This window comes from Somniosus microcephalus, chromosome 5, assembly GCF_052327205.1.
Source record: "Somniosus microcephalus isolate GS21.2 chromosome 5, FLI_Smic_1.0, whole genome shotgun sequence".
Lineage (NCBI taxonomy): Eukaryota > Metazoa > Chordata > Chondrichthyes > Squaliformes > Somniosidae > Somniosus > Somniosus microcephalus.
The window spans coordinates 66011191-66030136 of record NC_140991.1 but is presented as its reverse complement, the minus strand read 5'-3'; the positions used below and the strand labels follow the sequence as shown (position 1 = coordinate 66030136).

General features: G+C 49.2%; 1 protein-coding gene across 1 annotated transcript in view; it reads left to right on the top strand.

The window, feature by feature from the left end:
• The window catches only part of apbb1ip (amyloid beta (A4) precursor protein-binding, family B, member 1 interacting protein), a 254338-nt gene that overhangs the window by 159876 nt on the left and 75516 nt on the right, over positions 1–18946 (top strand). Inside the window, exon 7 of the mRNA XM_085987735.1 lies at positions 6659–6780. Within this exon, the coding sequence (XP_085843861.1) occupies positions 6659–6780 (122 nt within the window). The remainder of the gene's footprint in view (positions 1–6658; positions 6781–18946) is intronic.

The window sequence follows — 18946 nt, the reverse complement described above, 5'->3', positions numbered from 1 at the left end:
CACTCATCCTGTCCAGATTTGCTTAGCCTAGTACATCAAACACTGTAGCCTCGCTGCTTCTTACCTGAGCATGGACAATGGCCAAACCCTACGCATTCCTACCTATTTGACCAGCATCCTGGCAACTGCAAGTAATCCTAAGGCCTCAATGTGAAATCCCCATTCGCCAAATGACAGACGCCACAACTGCAGCAGTTGCCATCAGATTTTTAATGTACAAGATACTGATGACATAATAACTATATACAAAACTTTTCACCCAAGTGACTACCCTTGTGATTAGTGGTGCTTTATTTTTCTCTTACGCGTGCTCCTACGTAGTGGTTCCCCTGTGGCTTCAGCAGATGTGGAGGCCCCTTGCTGACTTTCCTGCTGCTCCTGTCTCAACACCTTTGGCGGGCGTCCTCTGGGGTGGCGAGCCTGTGAGGGCTCGCCAGCAGTCTGCTGCTCCTGCGGCTGTGCAGGGGTTGAGACTCCTATCTCACTTGGGTGTGGACTCCGGCAGGGCTCTGACTGAGCGCTCTGAAGTGGCATGGAAGTGAGAGCGCGTGGAGAGGAGCCCCCACTTCCTTGAGGTGTGCCAACAACCTCCCTCCTAGGAACAAGGTGGATGAATTAGTTGTGGAAATAGAGGTAAACAAGTATGATTTGATTGGGATTACAGAAACGTGGCTGCAGGGTGGGCAAGGCTGGGAACTTAACATCCAGGGATATACAATATTTAGGAAGGATCGGCAAAAAGGTAGGGGAGGTGGGGTAGCATTGCTGGTAAAGGGGGGGATTAATGCAATGGAAAGGAAGGATATTAACTCGGATGAAACGGAATCTGTATGGGTAGAAATGAGAAATAGCAAGGGGAGAAAAACGTTAGTGGGTGTGATATATAGGCCTCCAAATAGTAATATGGAGGTGAGGGAAGGCATAAAAAGGGAAATTAGAGAAGCGTGCAATAAGAGCACAGCTGTCATCATGGGTGACTTTAATTTACATATTGATTGGACTACCCAAATTAGTAAAAATTCTGAGGAGGAGGAATTCCTGGAATGTTTTCGGGATGGTTATCTGGACCAATATGTCGAGGAGCCGACTCGAGATCAGGCCATTTTAGACTGGGTATTGTGCAATGAGAAGGGACTTATCACCAATCTTCTTGTACGAGGCCCCTTGGGTCAGAGCGATCATAATATGATCGAGCTCTCAGTCGAGATGGAGAGTGAGGAAATTGAATCAGAGACTAAGGTCCAGAACTTAAATAAAGGGAATTACGAGGGTATGAGACGGGAATTGGGTAAGATTGATTGGGTGGTGTTTCTGGGGGGATTGACAGTGGATAGACAATGGCAAGCATTCAAAGATAGAATGGAAGAATTCCAGAACATGTTTATACCGGTTTGGCATAAAAATAAACCTAAAAAGGTGACTCAACCGTGGATAACGAGGGAAATTAGGGACAGCATAAAATAAAAAAAAAGGGCATATCAACTGGCAAAAAAAAAGCACCAGACCGGAAGATTGGGGGCAGTACAGGATACAGCAGAAGAGGACAAAGGGATTAATCAGGAAGGGGAAAATAGAATACGAAAGTAAACTTGCAGCAAAAATAAAGACAGACTGCAAAAGCTTTTATCGGTATATCAGGAGGAAAAGAGTGGTAAAATCCCAAGTCGGTCCCCTGCAGTCCGATTCGGGAGAATATATAATGGAGAATAAGGAAATGGCAGACCAATTAAACTCATACTTTGGTTCTGTATTCACAAAGGAGGACACAAATAACCTCCCAGGAATATCGGCAAACATAGGGACTAATGAGAGGGAGGAGCTGACAGAAATTAGTATCTCTAGGGATATGGTGTTGGGTAAGTTGAGGGGACTGAAGGCCGACAAATCCCCGGGGCCTGATAAACTACATCCTAGGGTACTTAAGGAGGTGGCCCTGGAGATAGCAGATGCTCTAAGGATCATCTTCCGGAACTCCATTGACTCGGGAACAGTACCCGTGGATTGGAGGGTAGCTAATGTTACCCCAATATTTAAAAAGGTGGGTAGAGAGAAAGCAGGGAATTATAGACCAGTAAGCCTTACATCGGTTGTGGGCAAAATGCTAGAGTCCATTATTAAGGATAAAATAGCGGAGCACTTGACAAATGGGGAAAGGATCGGACAGAGTCAACATGGATTTACAAAGGGTAAATCGTGTTTGACTAATCTGCTGGAATTTTTTGAGGAAGTAACTGGTAAAATAGATGGGGGAGAGCCAGTGGATGTGGTGTACCTTGACTTCCAGAAAGCCTTCGATAAGGTTCCACACAAAAGATTGTCATGCAAAATTAAGGCTCATGGGATTGGGGGCAAAGTATTAACGTGGATAGAGAACTGGCTGGCGGATAGAAAACAGAGAGTTGGAATAAACGGCTCGTTTTCAGAGTGGCAGGCAGTGACCAGCGGGGTGCCGCAAGGATCTGTCCTGGGACCCCAGCTGTTCACAATATATATAAATGATCTGGATCAGGGAATTGGATGCAATATTTCCAAATTCGCTGACGACACTAAACTAGGAGGAGGGGTGGGCTCTGATGAGGATGTCAGGAGGCTACAGTGCGATTTGGACAGGTTGGGGGAATGGGCGGATACGTGGCAGATGCACTATAATGTGGATAAATGCGAGGTTATCCACTTTGGGGGTAAAAACAGGAGGGTAGATTATTATCTAAATGGCAATAGATTGGGAGATGGGGAAGTGCAGAGGGACCTGGGTGTTCTTGTGCACCAGTCACTGAAGGAGAGCATGCAGGTGCAACAGGCGATTAAGAAGGCAAATGGTATGTTGGCCTTCATATCAAGGGGGTTCGAGTATAGGAATAGGGATACCTTACTACAGCTGTACAAGGTGCTGGTGAGACCGCATCTGGAGTATTGTGTACAGTTTTGGTCGCCCCATCTGCGGAAGGATGTTCTTGCCATGGAAAGAGTGCAACGGCGATTCACCAGGCTGATACCTGGAATGGCGGGAATGACCTACGAAGAGAGATTAAATAGTTTGGGCTTGTACTCACTGGAGTTTAGAAGATTGAGAGGGGATCTCATCGAAACATATAAAATTATGGCAGGCCTGGACAGGCTGAATTCAGAGAGAATGTTTCCAATGGCCGGGGAGCACAGAACCAGGGGCCACAGTCTAAAAATAGCGGGCAAATCATTTAAAACAGAGATGAGGAAGAATTTCTTCACTCAAAGAGTGGTGAGCCTGTGGAATTCCCTGCCACAGAGGGCTGTGAAGGCTAATTCAATAAATATTTTCAAGAGAGAATTGGATATATTTCTGAAGGCTAAGGGGATTAAGGGTTACGGAGAAAAGGCGGGGACGGGGTACTGAACTGGTAAGATCAGCTATGATCTCAGACGAGGATCAGCCATGATCTCATTGAATGGCGGAGCAGGCTCGAAGGGCCGAATGGCCTACTCCTGTTCCTATCTCTATGTTACTATGTTACTCTCATGGGTCAGGTCCCCCTCAGTGCCTGCAAGTGGCTGGAGAGCACCTTGCTGCACATCAGGGGGGCCATGGGGACCCGTATCTGCACTGGAAGTCCTACTCAGAAGGACTTCCATGAAGATCTGGTTTCTGTGTTCAATAGATGCCCATCGCTCCTCAAGAGATGTCATTCTATTCTGAACACTCACCATGTTTTCCATACCCTGGCAACTAAGCTCCTCCATGGCCGTAGCCCTCCTCTCCTCTACGGTAGCCAGCCTTACCACGGAGGTAACCATCCTTTCCGTGGTGATGCTTTCATGCGCCAATGACTCCACTAAGGCTCTGCTCATGTTCGCTATGGACTCCTCCATTCGCTCCACACTCGCAGCGACCCTGGAGACAAAACCTGCCAGAGACTCCTGCATCTGTGCATGGAGATCCATCACCTCTTCTCTTGCAGATGGACCCAGAGGCAGAGAGTTGACATGCAGCTGAGCTGAGCTGGCAGAGTCCTGCACCCTCCGACGAGGACTCTCCACTGCTGTCCCTGTCTCCACAATCTGCTGATGCTCACTTGTAAGCTGTGACGCACCAGGTGACAACACTACTCTATGTCCCGAAGGTCCCCCCGAGGTGTGAGTGTCTGCGCTGGTGCTGGGTGCGCTTACTTCTGCTGACGCTGCGCCCTCAAAGGTTGGAGCTTCCTCTGAGGAGTCTGGCTGCACAGCCTCTTCCTCCTCCACAGTGGGGACGGGGGCTCTGGATGGTCCTGTGGGGGAGTAAAGGAAAGAGTTAGAGATGTGATGCCAAGGTTACATGCACATTGGATTTTGCAGATGTTCATAAGTCCAAATGATGTAGCTTCAGAATCATAACAGCGACTCATGCTATGTCAATAAGAGAGATGGAAAACTATTCTGTCACCAGCTTGCGGGACTGCCCCTGTCTCTCCTTCCCCAGCTTCCGGAGCCACATCAGCCCTGACAATTTCCAGCACTCCTTCCTCCCAGGGGGTCAGGTGGGCTATTGAGGGTGGGCCTCCTCCAGTCCTGGCTCACTCGCTGTTGGTGTGAGCTCTCTTTTCCTGCAATGAGGGAGACAAGTGGAGTTTGAGTGAGAATGAAGGAGTGAGTGTAGAGATTGCATAGCATAGATACTTAGAGGGAGATAAAGATGGTGTGAGGCTGCAAGACCAAGGGCCCTCCCTGTGTGTTGTCAATTGTGTTCAAAGCATCAGAGTGAGAGGGAGTGTGAGGGTTGCATGGTGGAATAGTTATGTGAATGTGAGCAGAGAGAGAGAGAGGGAATGGGTAAGGGTGCATGGATGTGACTGTGAAGTGGGATGTGGAGGAAGAGATTGCTGAAGCTGAGTGCTGTTGGGGAAAGGCAATGGGGATCAGTTTGAGGGTGATGGAAACTTCATACTTACTTTTCCTGTACGGTGAAGGTCATGGAATCGTTTCCGACACTATATCCAGGTTCTTCTGGTGACTCCCAGCGAGTTGACATCTGATAACACCTGCATCCATGCAGCCTTGGTCTCAATGGGAGGCCACTTCCTCCCTGACCTAGGGAAGAGGACCTCCCTGTGGGCCCTAACTCCATCCAATAATGCCTGCAGTGAAGCCTTGTCGAATTTGGAGGCAGCTCGGGGTCTGGCACTGGCCACAAGCTGCTGCAGGCTCCTCTGCCATCCTGTATGGTTCGTTTGGAAGCCTGCAGAGGAAGCAATGCTTGCTGTGGACCTTAAAAGCACCACGAATGATGATATCATACTGTGTGACTTTCTAACTGGAAATAGTCAATTAGCAAGGGTTCCCACACGCTGGAAATGGATTGGCCAATTGAGGGAAAATTGCATCAATCTGGCAAACCCATTTAGATTTGTGTGGGAACCCCGACATTCGGGGAACCCATCAGTTCCCCACACCTGTGGGAAAATCGCCCCCTAAAAGTCATAAATTGAACATAAGAACATAGGAACATAAAAAATAGGAGCAGGAGTAGGCCATTCGAGCCTGCTCCGCCATTAAATAAGATCATGGCTGATCTTCTACCTCAACTCCACTTTCTTGCATATCCCTTGATTCCCTTAATATCCAAAAATCTGTCGATCTCTGTCTTGAATATGCTCAACCACAGAGCCTCCACAGCCCTCTGGGGTAGAGAATGTGTTCACATATTGTAAAATTTTCGATCTTAAATTGTAAGGGAATGAGGGTGGGGCAGCTCAGACTTATTTACACTTTGCTCATTCCCACTTGAAGTGCTTATGTCTTGCTGGCGGTCATTTGTGATTTCTTAAGAAGCATATCTCATCCCCTTTATTCTAGAGCGCTGAAATGTTTAACTAGAGCAATATGGTTCACAAGACTGAGGCCAGCATTCTAGAAAGTAACAGTAAAAAAATCAAATGAACATTTTTATTTGGTATACCACAATACTCCATGGAGGAGTGGGCTAACTTGCAGCTTAGCAGAGGGCAGACTTGCCATCTTAACACCAGTGAAATTGATTTAATGCCAGCTGGGCACTACATTAGTCAGCCTCTGTTATCTTGCATGTGGTGCACTGCCAACAGAGTAGAATAACTACATATATTTGTCGCACAGTGTTAAGTAACTGTAATGTAAGTTGCAATGTTAATGTGTTTTTGCCTTAGGGAAAATAAAGTAGACTGTTGTCCAAATTGCCCATTGAATCATCTTACTCCTGTGACCCCAGAATTCCAGCGGTGATAGAAACCCGCAGCACTGCTGTTGGGGGAGGAAGTGGATGTGCAGTAGCTGGCCAGTTGTAAGCCTTTCCCATCTGCCCGCTGCAAAATCCAGGCCAATGTAAAAAGAAACACGTTAATGTTAAAATGACTTGGAAGGAGGATTAAGACTAAAGAATAGCTGAAAAAAAATTGTGCTTTATTAGATTTCTCAGAAACACCTCAAATCACCTCAGAAAGAATGAGTTACTTTTGAAGTGTGGTGACGGTTATGCAGCAAACGTGCCAGCCATTTTGTGCACAGTATTTCCCATAACCATCAATGAGATAAATGGCCAGTGTATGTGTATGTCATGGTTCTAGTTGAGGGAGGAATGTTGCATTTTGATGATTGCTGCACATTGTCTTATTGTTTTGTGTGATTATTTTAAAAGTTCTGACTTTCAGATTTTTCCCTTTTTGTCCAGAGAGGTTTCTGGAAGACCACGAGAACCTGGTGGAGACCCTGTCACACTGGACACGGGACAGCGAAAACAAACTTCTGTTTGTTGAACAAAAAGAGAAGTACGCTGTCTTTAAAAATCCTCAGGTGAGCAAAAGCAGTAAAAAGAAAACAATTGAATGGTTGGCAGCCCAGATTTTCCAATCATCGTTATTACTGCCAGCTTTAACCTGCTTCATAGAAATGGCCGAACGCAGGCATTAAAACAATGTTGACTGGAAACTCCAGGCTAATGTTTTCATGCAAAATAATTCACCGGCTTCTTCAAATTAGAGGAGAAATAATCCCTTAACACTGCCTGAAACCTGTACCTGACTGAAAAGTATGACCAGAATGAAAATGAACCCTTCATATGACACATAGTGAATACTAATTTAACCTTTTCTTGTTTACCTGATGGAAACGTGAAATGTGCACATTGGGATGTGGCAGTGTAATAGGTTGGAGGGAAAAAAAATCACAAATGTTAAGTTTGCAAGAAATAGCAAAAGAATTTCAAACATTTTGAGCAGGAAAGAAACTAATAGCTTTTAGGAAATTCCAGAGGCATTAAATGCTGTACATAGGTGTTTCTACATTTTGTGTGTCCATCTCGGGATTGCGACATGTGTCCACTGCTCTCCTGTGTTTACACGCTTCAATGAGGCTGGTCTCCATGTCGGTCAGCTCTGAAATCAAAAACTCGCTTAATCGTGCATGCACAAGTAGGCTGTGCCATTTAGAGACTGCACATGTTGTGCCGTCCATAATATCTGACATCACAAGATAAGTATGAATAAGGAAAGCCATTCGGACGATCTTAATTCATCCATCCAGAAAGATCCTAACTGCACCGTTCAATTGGTTTATCAAGACATCAGTCCACAGGCACACTAAACCCAAAATTAACACTTTCACTAGCCAGGTTCAGGAGTTCTCAGAACCAGTGGCAGATCAAGGGGCATAGCCAGAAACGGTCTCCACTGCAATGTTTTTACAAAACCAGGTACATTTATCTTTGGCAGTACGGACTGACTGGGACCCGTGAGCTGGGTGTTGGTGGCACTATCACAATGCAAAAACTCCTTATAAGACTTTTTAAGAACTAGGGAATTGACATGCAGGCATTTGAAAGATAAAGGGGAAGCCAAAAATAAAATGTTTGTCCCTGCCTCCCTTTCTGTTACCATGATGATAGGCTTTGGAGAACTAACAGGGGAGGAAACCAACTTGGTAAGGTGTCCTGACAGAGTCTGATTGTCAACTTGCAGGTAACCTGCTCAGAGTAACGGTACTGCAAATGACAAAATCTTCCTCAATTTCTAACTTCAGGCAGTAGTTACTCAATCTCATCTTTTTAATACCATGGCCACAGAACAGTCAAGGTTTATCCTGCTCCAGTTTTCTGCGGGTATGGCCCTGGCCTTAAGCTATGGGAAAAATAGATGTACATAATTCTCAGCTCCTTTGTTAATAATTAGTTGATTTAAGTTGCCTTCCTTAAATGCATGTGGAGTAAACCTTGCTGAAACAGGCCTAATTATGTGGGATTAAATACCTGAGGCAGGCAGCACAACAGTTCCCCAGGGCACCTTTGGTGATTGGCCAACCAGCCTGGATCATTAATGGAATCTGGAGTCTAGAGTTGTCACCAGGGAGTGGAATTCTTCCCTCTAAGCTGCATATAGCCCTGCAAACGAATTCTCCTAGATGGACAGGCAGTGAAGAGCTTACCTTATGCCATAGGCCACATAGTTTTAGCTGGTTAAACTCCACCAGTGCTCCTACATAAGACTCCTACATAAGACTCCATGTACAACAGGCACCTCAAAGCACTGGAGAGGTACCACCAACGCTGCCTCCGCAAGATCCTGCAAATCCATTGGCAGGATAGGCGCACCAACGTCAGTGTTCTCGCTCAGGCCAACATCCCCAGCATCGAAGCTTTGACCATGCTCGATCAGCTCCGATGGATGGGTCACATTGTCCGCATGCCCGATATGAGACTCCCAAAAATAAGCGCTCTACTCAGAGCTCCGGCAAGAGAGCCCCAGGTGGGCAGAGGAAATGCTTCAAGGACACCCTCAAAGCCTCCTTGAAAAAGTGCAACATCCCCACTGACACCTGGGAATCCCTGGTCCAAGACCGCACAAAGTGGAAGAGAAGCATCCGGGAAGGCGCCGAACACCTCGAGTCTCTTCGCTGGGAGCAAGTGGAAGCCAAGCGCAGACAGCGCAAGGAGCGCATGTCAACCCAAGCACCCCACCCACCCGCCCCTTCAACCACCGTCTGCTCCACCTGTGACAGAGACTGTAGGTCCCGCATTGGACTCATCAGGCACCTGAGACCTCATTTTTAGTGTGGAAGCAAGTCATCCTCGGTTCCGAGGGACTGCCTAAGGAAGACTCCTTAAACCTTGGTTGTTGCCAACCGCAGCCCAAGTTCTTTGGACTTAGTCAAGTGGGGATTGCCACTTCTGTGAGAAGAGAGTTCATACTGCATATCGGGCAAACAGAAACTCTACCTGTGTGGATTTGGAGGTCCTAAAGCACGGTGATGGGTCTCTATATATCGTAAAACCGGGCTCATCAGAAAGAGCACCTGTAACCTCAAGCTTTATTCCAGCAAAGCAAGTGGCCTGCCATACTAATAGATAAACTATTTCTGCGTCTTGCAAAAACTCCTTTTGTTTTGTCCGATTGCGTCCAGTGTTCCATCCCAATTCTGAAAAATGTTGTTAAAAGTCTGGCTGTGTTCTGAGAGAATCACCCTGTGAGCTCATGTTACACCCTTGTATATGTGCCCTTTGAATTCGGTCCATAATCTCAAAATACAACAAAGTTCGGAACTTGCTTTGTGAAAAAGATTGTCCAACGAGTGACAACACATGGAACACTATCCAGGTAGGATAGTGGAGGCAAAATCCTTTAAGAAATAGCTGGATGGTTGTGGGGGAGGGGGTTGTGTGCTATACACACTCTCTAATGGATGAGCTAAAATGGGCCAAATGGTCTTCCGTAACCATAACTGTCTTACGATCTTTTGAACAAATATAAACCAACACAAGAAATTCAGTGCTCCTTCCCTCAAAACCTGCCTCCCTCATAATACTGCACAAAGTATAAAAATAGTTGAATATTGTTTAGAAAAAGGCACACCAAAGTGAAAAAGTACATAACGTGTTGTCTTCCTTTGCACGCTACTCACTTGACGGTCTCAAAACAAAATCAAGAGCAACAATAAATAAATATATTTGGCCCAGAAATTCGGGTCGGGGGCTTCCCGTGGGTGTAAGCCCCCGACCTGCACTTAGCTAGCGCGCCGGCCGTTGAGCTGTGGGCCCCCGTGGAATTACGATCCTGGGCCTGCTCCAACTGCCGGCGCGCAGTGCTTGCGTATCCCAGGGGTGCAGTTAGTTCGATGCATCCCCTGGGATCACGTGGGCCATGGAGAGCCAATCGGGGCAGGGAATGCCCATTCATAAGTTTACAGGCCCCAAAACATCACTAAATCTTCAAATAAATTTTCTAAAAAATCACATTTTTTAAATAAACTATAAATTACATGAAATAACTATTTTAAACAATAATTTAAATTTTTGAAAAAAATAATTTTATTTTCTAACGGGGCTAAAAATAAACTTACCTTGCTTTAAAGTATTTAAAAATAATAAACCTGTGGAAAAAATGTTTTAATTTTAATGAATTCACCACTTACCTTGTAAAAAGCAGGCCTTACGCCTGCTTTTTATATTTGTAACTTCTGGAGACTTACCTTCCCGGGCAAACCTGCAAAAAAAACGTAAGTTCGATGCGCACGCGCAGCCTCTCCTGCGCACACGTTCGAACTCTGAACCCCTTCTTTCAGGGGAACAGAAGTGCCGGTTTCCCGCGCATGCGCAGTGCATGCAGAACACCGGCACTTCTGTTGGGCCTACGGATGAGTACCCCGTGCGTACTCACCCGTGGAGACCCGACGTTCTGGGCCATTACATGTAAAACTACTGCACAACAGGAAAAAAATAGATGTGAAACACAAAGAACGCTAATCTGAATGGACTATCAATGACCATTTGGTATTACTGCCACAAGGGTTAAAATGCTCTTAGTTTGACTCTTATTGATAACTTAACTGTCAAGACTATATTGATCCCCACAAATCAAATAGGCAACCAATGTGGGTTTTTTTTTTAAAGTATCAGTACAATTCAATTTATAGTACAAATCCATCAGTACAATGTTTTTGTGAAAAATTGCCATTTAATTGACTGTGTGCTATCTCAAAACAAGTCGTCGTCGTCGTACGTGTCTTCACACTGTTCCCTTTGGGGAACTGTATGAAGTGGTGGAAGGATTTCTGGCCACGTTAACGCTCCTTCCGTGACCATCTTCGTACCAGCCATTAGGGTGGTTAGTCCTATGGCGGGAGGGTTTTACGGGCTCCCACAACCCATACGAGGGGGGGGGGGGTACCCACACACGCAAGTATCTCGCTGGATGTCAACCCAGAATTTAGAGCCGGAGCTCCGACTCCACTTGCCGGGACTGTCTGGAGCGGGGTTCGAAACCCTACGCCTTCTGGCCCAGCGGCGGGGATGCTACCGCTACGCCAAATGCCCACTCCTTCAAAACAAGTGAAGAAGCTGCAAAGTTATTTTTTTTTTTTTTTTTTTTTACACAAACATTATTGAATCATTTCTGTTTTATTTATCATTACATTCAAAGAAAATCTTTGGATTCTTTGGCTCCAAACTGTATCTAGTCAGAATCTTCACACAGTCTGTTGATTAAATATTTCCACAGTTAACTTGTTTAACTTGTAATATTAATACATGTGGGTGGATGCATTTTTCCAGCACCGAAACTAAAGCCTCTCCCTATCCACCAATTCTCATGGTGTGTTGAAATAATAAACATGATGACCCTGCTGGATTACATTTCGGGTTAGGATCTTGCATCATGTCTCTGTGGAGGTTTCAGCACCTATATTAACACATTTATGTGATCAGACGGTGATATGGAACATATTGATCCCCACTGAAACCGTATCTCTATCCTGAGGGCTGATTGCAATTTATGGGATTAATAAACTTCAATTACTCTCCAGGAGCAAAATTACACTGTAACGATACAATGAAAACCTTTTTAGTGTTCCAGCTTCATTCCAAGGTAAAATAAAATGAAATGAGAATGACAGAACCGCTAATTGGCCAGGCCTGATTGCCCTGTCTCGGCAGCAGGACAATGCGTCACTGTTGCATTGTGTTAAATACAATCCACAGTGAAAGGAGTCACTGAACTTAGGCACACATCACCATTATCAGAGGCAGTAATGTTTAATACCCTCTTTTATATTAGAGGGTTTCCTCCAATTGCAAGAGCACCACCAGATGTAATACTGTAGTATAAATGACCCAACGGTCTTCCTGGTTGAAGCAGCAGAGCTCTCCTGGACGAGGGATTTTGCTCCCTGCCTTCCACCAAGAGTGCCAACTGTGGCAAATGTCACGGCATTTGGCATCTGGACGTCATTTTGGTCCTGGCGTGCTGACTTACCTGCCTGCTTCTACAGGCCAGCAATTCCCCTTTCATGCTGCTGGCCTCAATTTATGATCCCCCAACATTTGGAAGGCACAGCCTGATTCGAAAAAAAATCAAGAATGCAGTTTTGCACTAAATGCACATGCAAAAGATTCGTACATGTGCAGTACCGTTAAAGCTCTGATCACGACTTTGGAGAAACTCACGCATGCGCAGTCCCCCATTTTTCCTTATGTATAACATTAATATTAGATCAGGTTGATCCAGCTCTCAATGACATTGCGGATGATAGCAAACGATTGCTTAATGTGTTCATCTGAAATTCCTCTGTCTGTAATTATAACGGAGCCATTAACATATTTCTTTTAAATGGATTAATGCCTCCCCTAAAATAACAGATAAAGCAATTTCAAACAAATGGTGGTGGTGGGTCAGCTGATAAGTGAATTCCTTAATGCAGAACTGAGCCATACAGACCAGGATGGGAAATCAGCCAGGGTTCCTGATGTGGATCTCTATCCAACCACTCTAGCTAGAAAGTGCATGTGTACGGTTGTCAGATGAGAATAGGATCAGGCTCAGCTGTGATGCCTCTGTAGTCAACTCGTGTGTTGATATTCACTGTCTGGCTTTACACCTGAAAATTGGGCACTTGTGCGAGTCATCATAGGGCTGCTGGTGCCAATGACACCATACCGCATCTTCAGTAGAGGAAGGGAGGAAATTGGAGAAGAAAGAAAATAAAACAAAATGTGTATGTTGCGTACAATTAAAATTAAACAAAAGACACATTTGGAAAATTTACCGCAGTCAATGTTATTCTCATTCAGCTCTTGTCAACAAATGTGGCATGTTTGAGTGCATGTAAAGGGGATGAAGTGAAACAATTGGACACAAAATGCTTGACTTCTGAAATCTTCTTGGTTTAGTCCATTCCCTGTCAGTTAGGCTTAAACCAGCCAATAAGTTTCCATTAGGATAATGGAAATTCCTGGGGGGAGAAATTGAGTCGCGCTACCTTGGGGCACTAACTTCTGGTGTGCTCTGCCTATCCCGAATCCAGGCAAGGGGAGTGTAACAAAATCGAGTCCACTGAGTCAGTACACAGCATCACAGGTGCAGATTATAATTTTTAACACAGGCAGCTGAAAGGGGGGGGGGCAGGGGGGTGGAGGAGAAGAAGTAACGGACACGAGAGTGGGACGATTTCACTCAGTGCATTTCCACGGGTGCTCGTTCACATTCATTCAAACCAGCATTTGTGAAAGGGGGAAAGATTGAGTCGCGCCACCTTTGAGGCGCTAACTTCGCTGGGGCGCTACTTTTAGCGCCCGGGCGCAAAGCCTTGATGGTTCAACACAAAACGCAGCACAGACCTTTATACAAGTGAGAACAAAGTCTCCTGGATTACAAACACTGTCATATTTCTCAAACTACCTTCTGGATTGTACGTGAGCCTGGACAATCCGCACCAGGCCTTCTGGACTGGGTCTTACACAAATGCTGGTTTGAATGAGTGTGAACGGGCACCCGTGGAAACGCACTGAGTGAAATCGTCCCACTCTCGTGTCCGTTACTTCTCCTCCTCCACCCCCCTGCCGCCCCCCTTTCAGCTGCCTGTGTTAAAAATGTAAATTATAATCTGCATCTGTGATGCTGTGTACTGACTCAGTGGATTCGATTTTGTTAAACTCCCCTTGCCTGGATTCTGGACACCAGAATTGCAATCTGTCTGTCCAGGACGAGGTACTCCCAATTTTGATGGGCTGGGTCTTTATGCGACCTGGTCGCAACCCCTGGCAAGGCCTTGGGCTGAGAATTGGGGGTGGAAACAGGAGCACAGCTGAGAGGTAATGTGCGTGAGGGCTGTTGGAGGCCATTAAATCATGCCTCAGGGGAAGAAGACGGAAAAAGGGAGAGAACCGGAAAGAAACAAAAAAAATGTTCCTTCCATTACTGATGATCTCCAACCACCCCCCACCACCACATTGTGTTGAACATGAGAACATAAGATGTAGGAGCAGGAGTAGGTCATTTGGCCCCTCAAGCCTGCTCCGCCATTTAATAAGATCATGGCTGATCGGATCTTGGCCTCAAATCCACTTTCCTGCCCGTTCCCCATAACCCTTGACTCCCTTATCATTCAAAAATCTGTCTATCTCCACCTTAAATATATTCAATGACTCCACCCCCACAGTTCTCTGGGGTAAAGAATTCCAAAGATTCACGACCCTCTGAGAGAAGAAATTCCTCCTCATCTCCGATTTAAAAGGGAGCCCCCTTATTCTGAAATTATGCCCCCTAGTTCTAGATTCCCCCACGAGGGGAAACATCCTCTCTGCATCCACCCTGTCAAACCCCTTCAGAATCTTATATGTTTCAATAAGATCACCTCTCATTCTTCTAAACTCCAATGAGTACAGGCCCAACCTGCTCAACCTTTCTTCATAAGACAACCCCTTCATCTCAGGAATCAACTGTAATGTCCGAGTATAAATAATACACGGACTGCAGGAGAACAATAAAACAGGTATTTACTTGAACAGAGGGTACTCTTTTATTTGGACCCAAAAAAAACCAATTCGACTGTAAATAAACAAAAGTTCAACTAAAGCTTAACAAATCAAATTAAAATTTGGTTTTCCGTGTTGATGATGCACTCCAGTCCCCGCGGCGCCCACCGGTCGCGGAAATACTCAAGCGCACCGGCGGACACCGCGTGCTCCATCTCCAGGGCCACCCGGGCGCGAACATGGCCGCGGAAGAGATGCAGGCAATCCGGCTGGACGACCCCCTCGACTGCCCGCTGCCTGGACCAATTGATGGCTCTTTTAGCCAGGCCCAGGAGCAGGCCCACAAGGAGGTCCTCCAACCTGTCCGCTCCCCTCCGCACCGGGTGACCGTAGATCAAGAGCGTGGGACTGAAGTGCAACCAAAAATCGAGGAGCAGCCCCTTCAAGTAGTGAAAGAGGGGCTGCAACCTCTCACAATCCATATAAACATGAAACACGGACTCCTCCAGGCCGCAAAAAATGCAGGCGGCCTGGGAGTCCGTGAACCTACTTAAAACCTTATTGCACGGGACCACTCCATGCAACACCCTCCAGGCCAAGTCCCCGATGGAACAAGGGAGGACTCCCGCATAGAGAGCCCTCCATTGGGGACCTCCGCTACCGCCGGTCGGCAAAACGCCACGCCAAGGCGTGTCCGGACGGTAGACGAAGATGGCAAAGTGGAGAGTGTGCAGGAGCAGCCCGTACAGGAAACCCCTCCGCGCGGAATGAAAAGGCACGGAGGGTATTTCCTCGAGACGGCTCAAGTTGTGAGGCGCCGGTTCCCGAGGGGAGTTTCGGGGCCGGGCGCCGATGAGGAATTCCGTCCGAACGGGGGTAAGCTCGGACGGGATCGCCCCACGTGCTTGAGCCGCCTCGATACACCTAGTGGAGTCGGGGCCCAGTGCCGCTTTTACCGATTCGATGGTTTCGACCGCGAGCTGGACGTTGGCCCAGGACAGGCGCCGCGCCAGCTCCTCCGGCGCCATCCAGCCCGCTCCTCCGCCATCGAGCAGGTCCCCGACTCTGGTCACCTTGCCAGCCACAGCCCTACCCTCTGCCAGCCGCCCGAACCCGTGTTCGTGGAGGTGCGGATTCCTGAGCAGCGGCTCCCGAAGGAGAGCCGCCGCTCCTGACAGGGGAGAGCTCCGCCTGGAAGCGACGTAGTTCCAAACCCATAGTAGTTCCTGGTAGAAGACAGGCAGCTCCCGCAGGCCGGCACGCCTGCTGCCCACTTTCGCAAACAGGAGCTGCGTGTCGTAATTGAGGCCATGCAGCTGGCGGAAGAAAAACGTCGCCAGCGCACACCATCTCGGAGGATTCTCGACGTACAGGTATCTCTGCAGCGTCTGAAGATGGAAAGTCGCAGCCTGGGTGCGAAGGCACACCAGCGCCTGACCGCCCTCCCTAAGCGGGAGACACAGAACCGCGGCAGAGACCCAGTGCTTCCTTTTGTCCCAGAAGAAGTCGATGAGCTTCTTCTGAATCTTGGCGACAAACGCAGGGGGAGGGATCAAAGTGACCAACCGGTACCACAACATGGCGGCCACCAGCTGGTTTATGACCAGCGCTCGACCCCTGTAGGACAACACTCGGAGCAGTCCTGTCCAGCGTCCTAGGCGAGCGGTGACTTTGGCCTCCAGCTCTTGCCAGTTCGCCGGCCAAGCGTCCTCGGCAGGGCTAAGGTAGACTCCCAAATAGAGGAGGTGCGTGGTGCTCCAGGCGAAAGGCCTGAACTCCTCCGGCAGGGAGTCCACCCGCCACTGACCCACCAGGAGTCCGGAACATTTCTCCCAGTTGATCTTGGCGGAGGATGCGTCCGAGTAAATCTGCTGGCATTCCCGCATCCTCCGCAAGTCAGCGGGATCCGTGACCGTGAGGAGCACGTCATCGGCATAAGCCGAGAGGACCACCTCCACGCCCGGCCCTTGCAGAGCCAGTCCCGTCAACCTCTTCCGCAAGAGGCGCAGGAAAGGCTCCACGCAAATGGCATATAACTGACAGGACATGGGGCATCCCTGACGCACCCCCCTCCCGAAGCGAAGGGGCGCCGTCAAGGACCCATTAACTTTAATCAGACACTCCGCGGCGGCGTACAGAAGTCGGATCCGGGCGACGAAATGCGTCCCGAACCCGAACGCGCGCAGAGTCCCGAAGAGATACTCGTGATCCACCCTGTCGAACGCCTTCTCCTGATCCAGGGAAAGGAAGGCGACTGACAGACCAGCCCTCTGGGAGTGGTGGACCAGGTCCCGGACCAGATGGATGTTATCGTGGATGGTCCGGCCCGGGACCGTGTAGGACTGGTCGGGGTGGATCATGTGGGCCAGCACGGTGCCAAGGCGAGCAGACATGGCCCTGGCAAAGATTTTATAGTCCGTGCTGAGGAGGGAGACCGGGCACCAGTTCTTAAGGAGGCGGAGATCGCCCTTCTTAGGCAGCAGGACAATGACCGCCCTGCGCCAAGAGAGGGGCATCTCCCCGGTCGCCAAACTTTCCCCCAGGACCCGCGCGTAGTCGCCCCCCAAGACGTCCTGTGGAACTCCACGGTCAGCCCGTCCAGCCCCGGGGACTTTCCCCTAGAGAGCTGGCGGAGGGCGCCGGTCAGCTCCGCCAGACTTAGCGGAGCGTCCAATTTTTCGGCGCCCTCCGGGCCAACCTTCGTCAGGTCCTCCCACAAAACTCTGCGCGCATCCTCGCTGGACGGATCCGGAGAGAACAGAGCCCCGTAATAGGTGCGGGTCTCCGCGCTGATTCCCTCCGGATCCGAGACCAGAGATCCGTCGTCGGCCAGCAGCCCCAAGAGCTGCTTACGGACCCCCCGTCTTTTTTCCAGCGAGTAGAAGAAGGGGGAGCCGCGGTCCAGGTCCCGCAGGAGCTGGATCCGCGACCTCACGTACGCGCCTCGGGACCCGACGAGCTGCAGGTCCTTCAGCGCGCCCTTCTTCTCTTCGTACACCTTCCGCAGGGCCGGGTCCTCGACGACCTGACCGAGACGGGACTCCAGGTCGAGCACCTCCTTCTCCAACCGCCCGACCCGGGCCTCCCGCCTCTTGGTCGACCCCTTCGCGTACTCCTGACAGAAGAGATGGATGTGAGCCTTGCCCACATCCCACCATAGCCTCAAGGAGGGGAAGCCCCCCTGCTTCCTTCTCCAGTCGGCCCAGAATCGACGAAACGAATCCCGGAACCGTGCGTCCTCCAGCAGCAGGTTGTTAAAATGCCAGTACATGGACCCCCCCCGCGCGCGCAGCGGAGCGAGCTCCGCCCACACCAGGTGGTGGTCCATGCACGGCACCGGCCGCATGGAAGCTGCCGGAACGCAGGAGACGAACGCCCGGGAAATGTAGAGGCGGTCGATTCTGGACCTTCCTCCCCCAGACCTCACGCTAGTGAAGGCGCTGGAGTCGGGGTGGAGATTTCGCCAGACGTCCACCAAGTCGAAGGACCCAACCAGGTCCCTCAACTTCTCCATCGCCGCCGGGCTTCGCGGGGGACCCGAACGGTCCCTCGCCTCGAGGGTGCAGTTAAAATCCCCCCCGAGGATGACGCACTCGCCCACGTCGATGGAGCCCAAGAGAGCGGACACTTCTTCGAAGAAGCGCACTTGCTGCGCACTGGTCTGAGGGGCGTACACGTTCACTAGATGGAGCGGCACGCCCCCCAGGCGAACAGTGACATGGAGCAAGCGGCCCGGCACGTGCTCCTTGACCCCCAAGATCTCCGGCTGAAAATGCGGGGCCAGCAAGATAGCCACCCCGCTGGAATTGTTGGAGAGGTGACTCATGCTGACCCCTCCTTGCCACTCCAGGAGCCACGTGGCTTCGTCTCCCGGAACGGTGTGGGTTTCTTGCAGGAAGCACACCGCATACTTCCCGTCCCGAAGGACCGAGAAGTTATTGAATCTGCGGCGCGCCTCCCTGCTGCCGTTGATGTTGAGGCTGGCTATGGTTATCTTCATGTCAGAAGCATAGTGCAACCTCTACCTACACCTAACGGGGCGAGGAAGCACAGCCGCTGGTCCGCCGCCACTTCCTCAGCAGCCCAGTGAGAAACGTTGTGAGCCGACGCAGCTCGAGCGGGTTCACACCCTCGTCCGCGCCCAAGATCTTAACGGCGGCGCGGACGGAATCGATGAGCAGCGCCAGCTCCGACCACCTGTCGAGGGCCAGCCGGACCTTA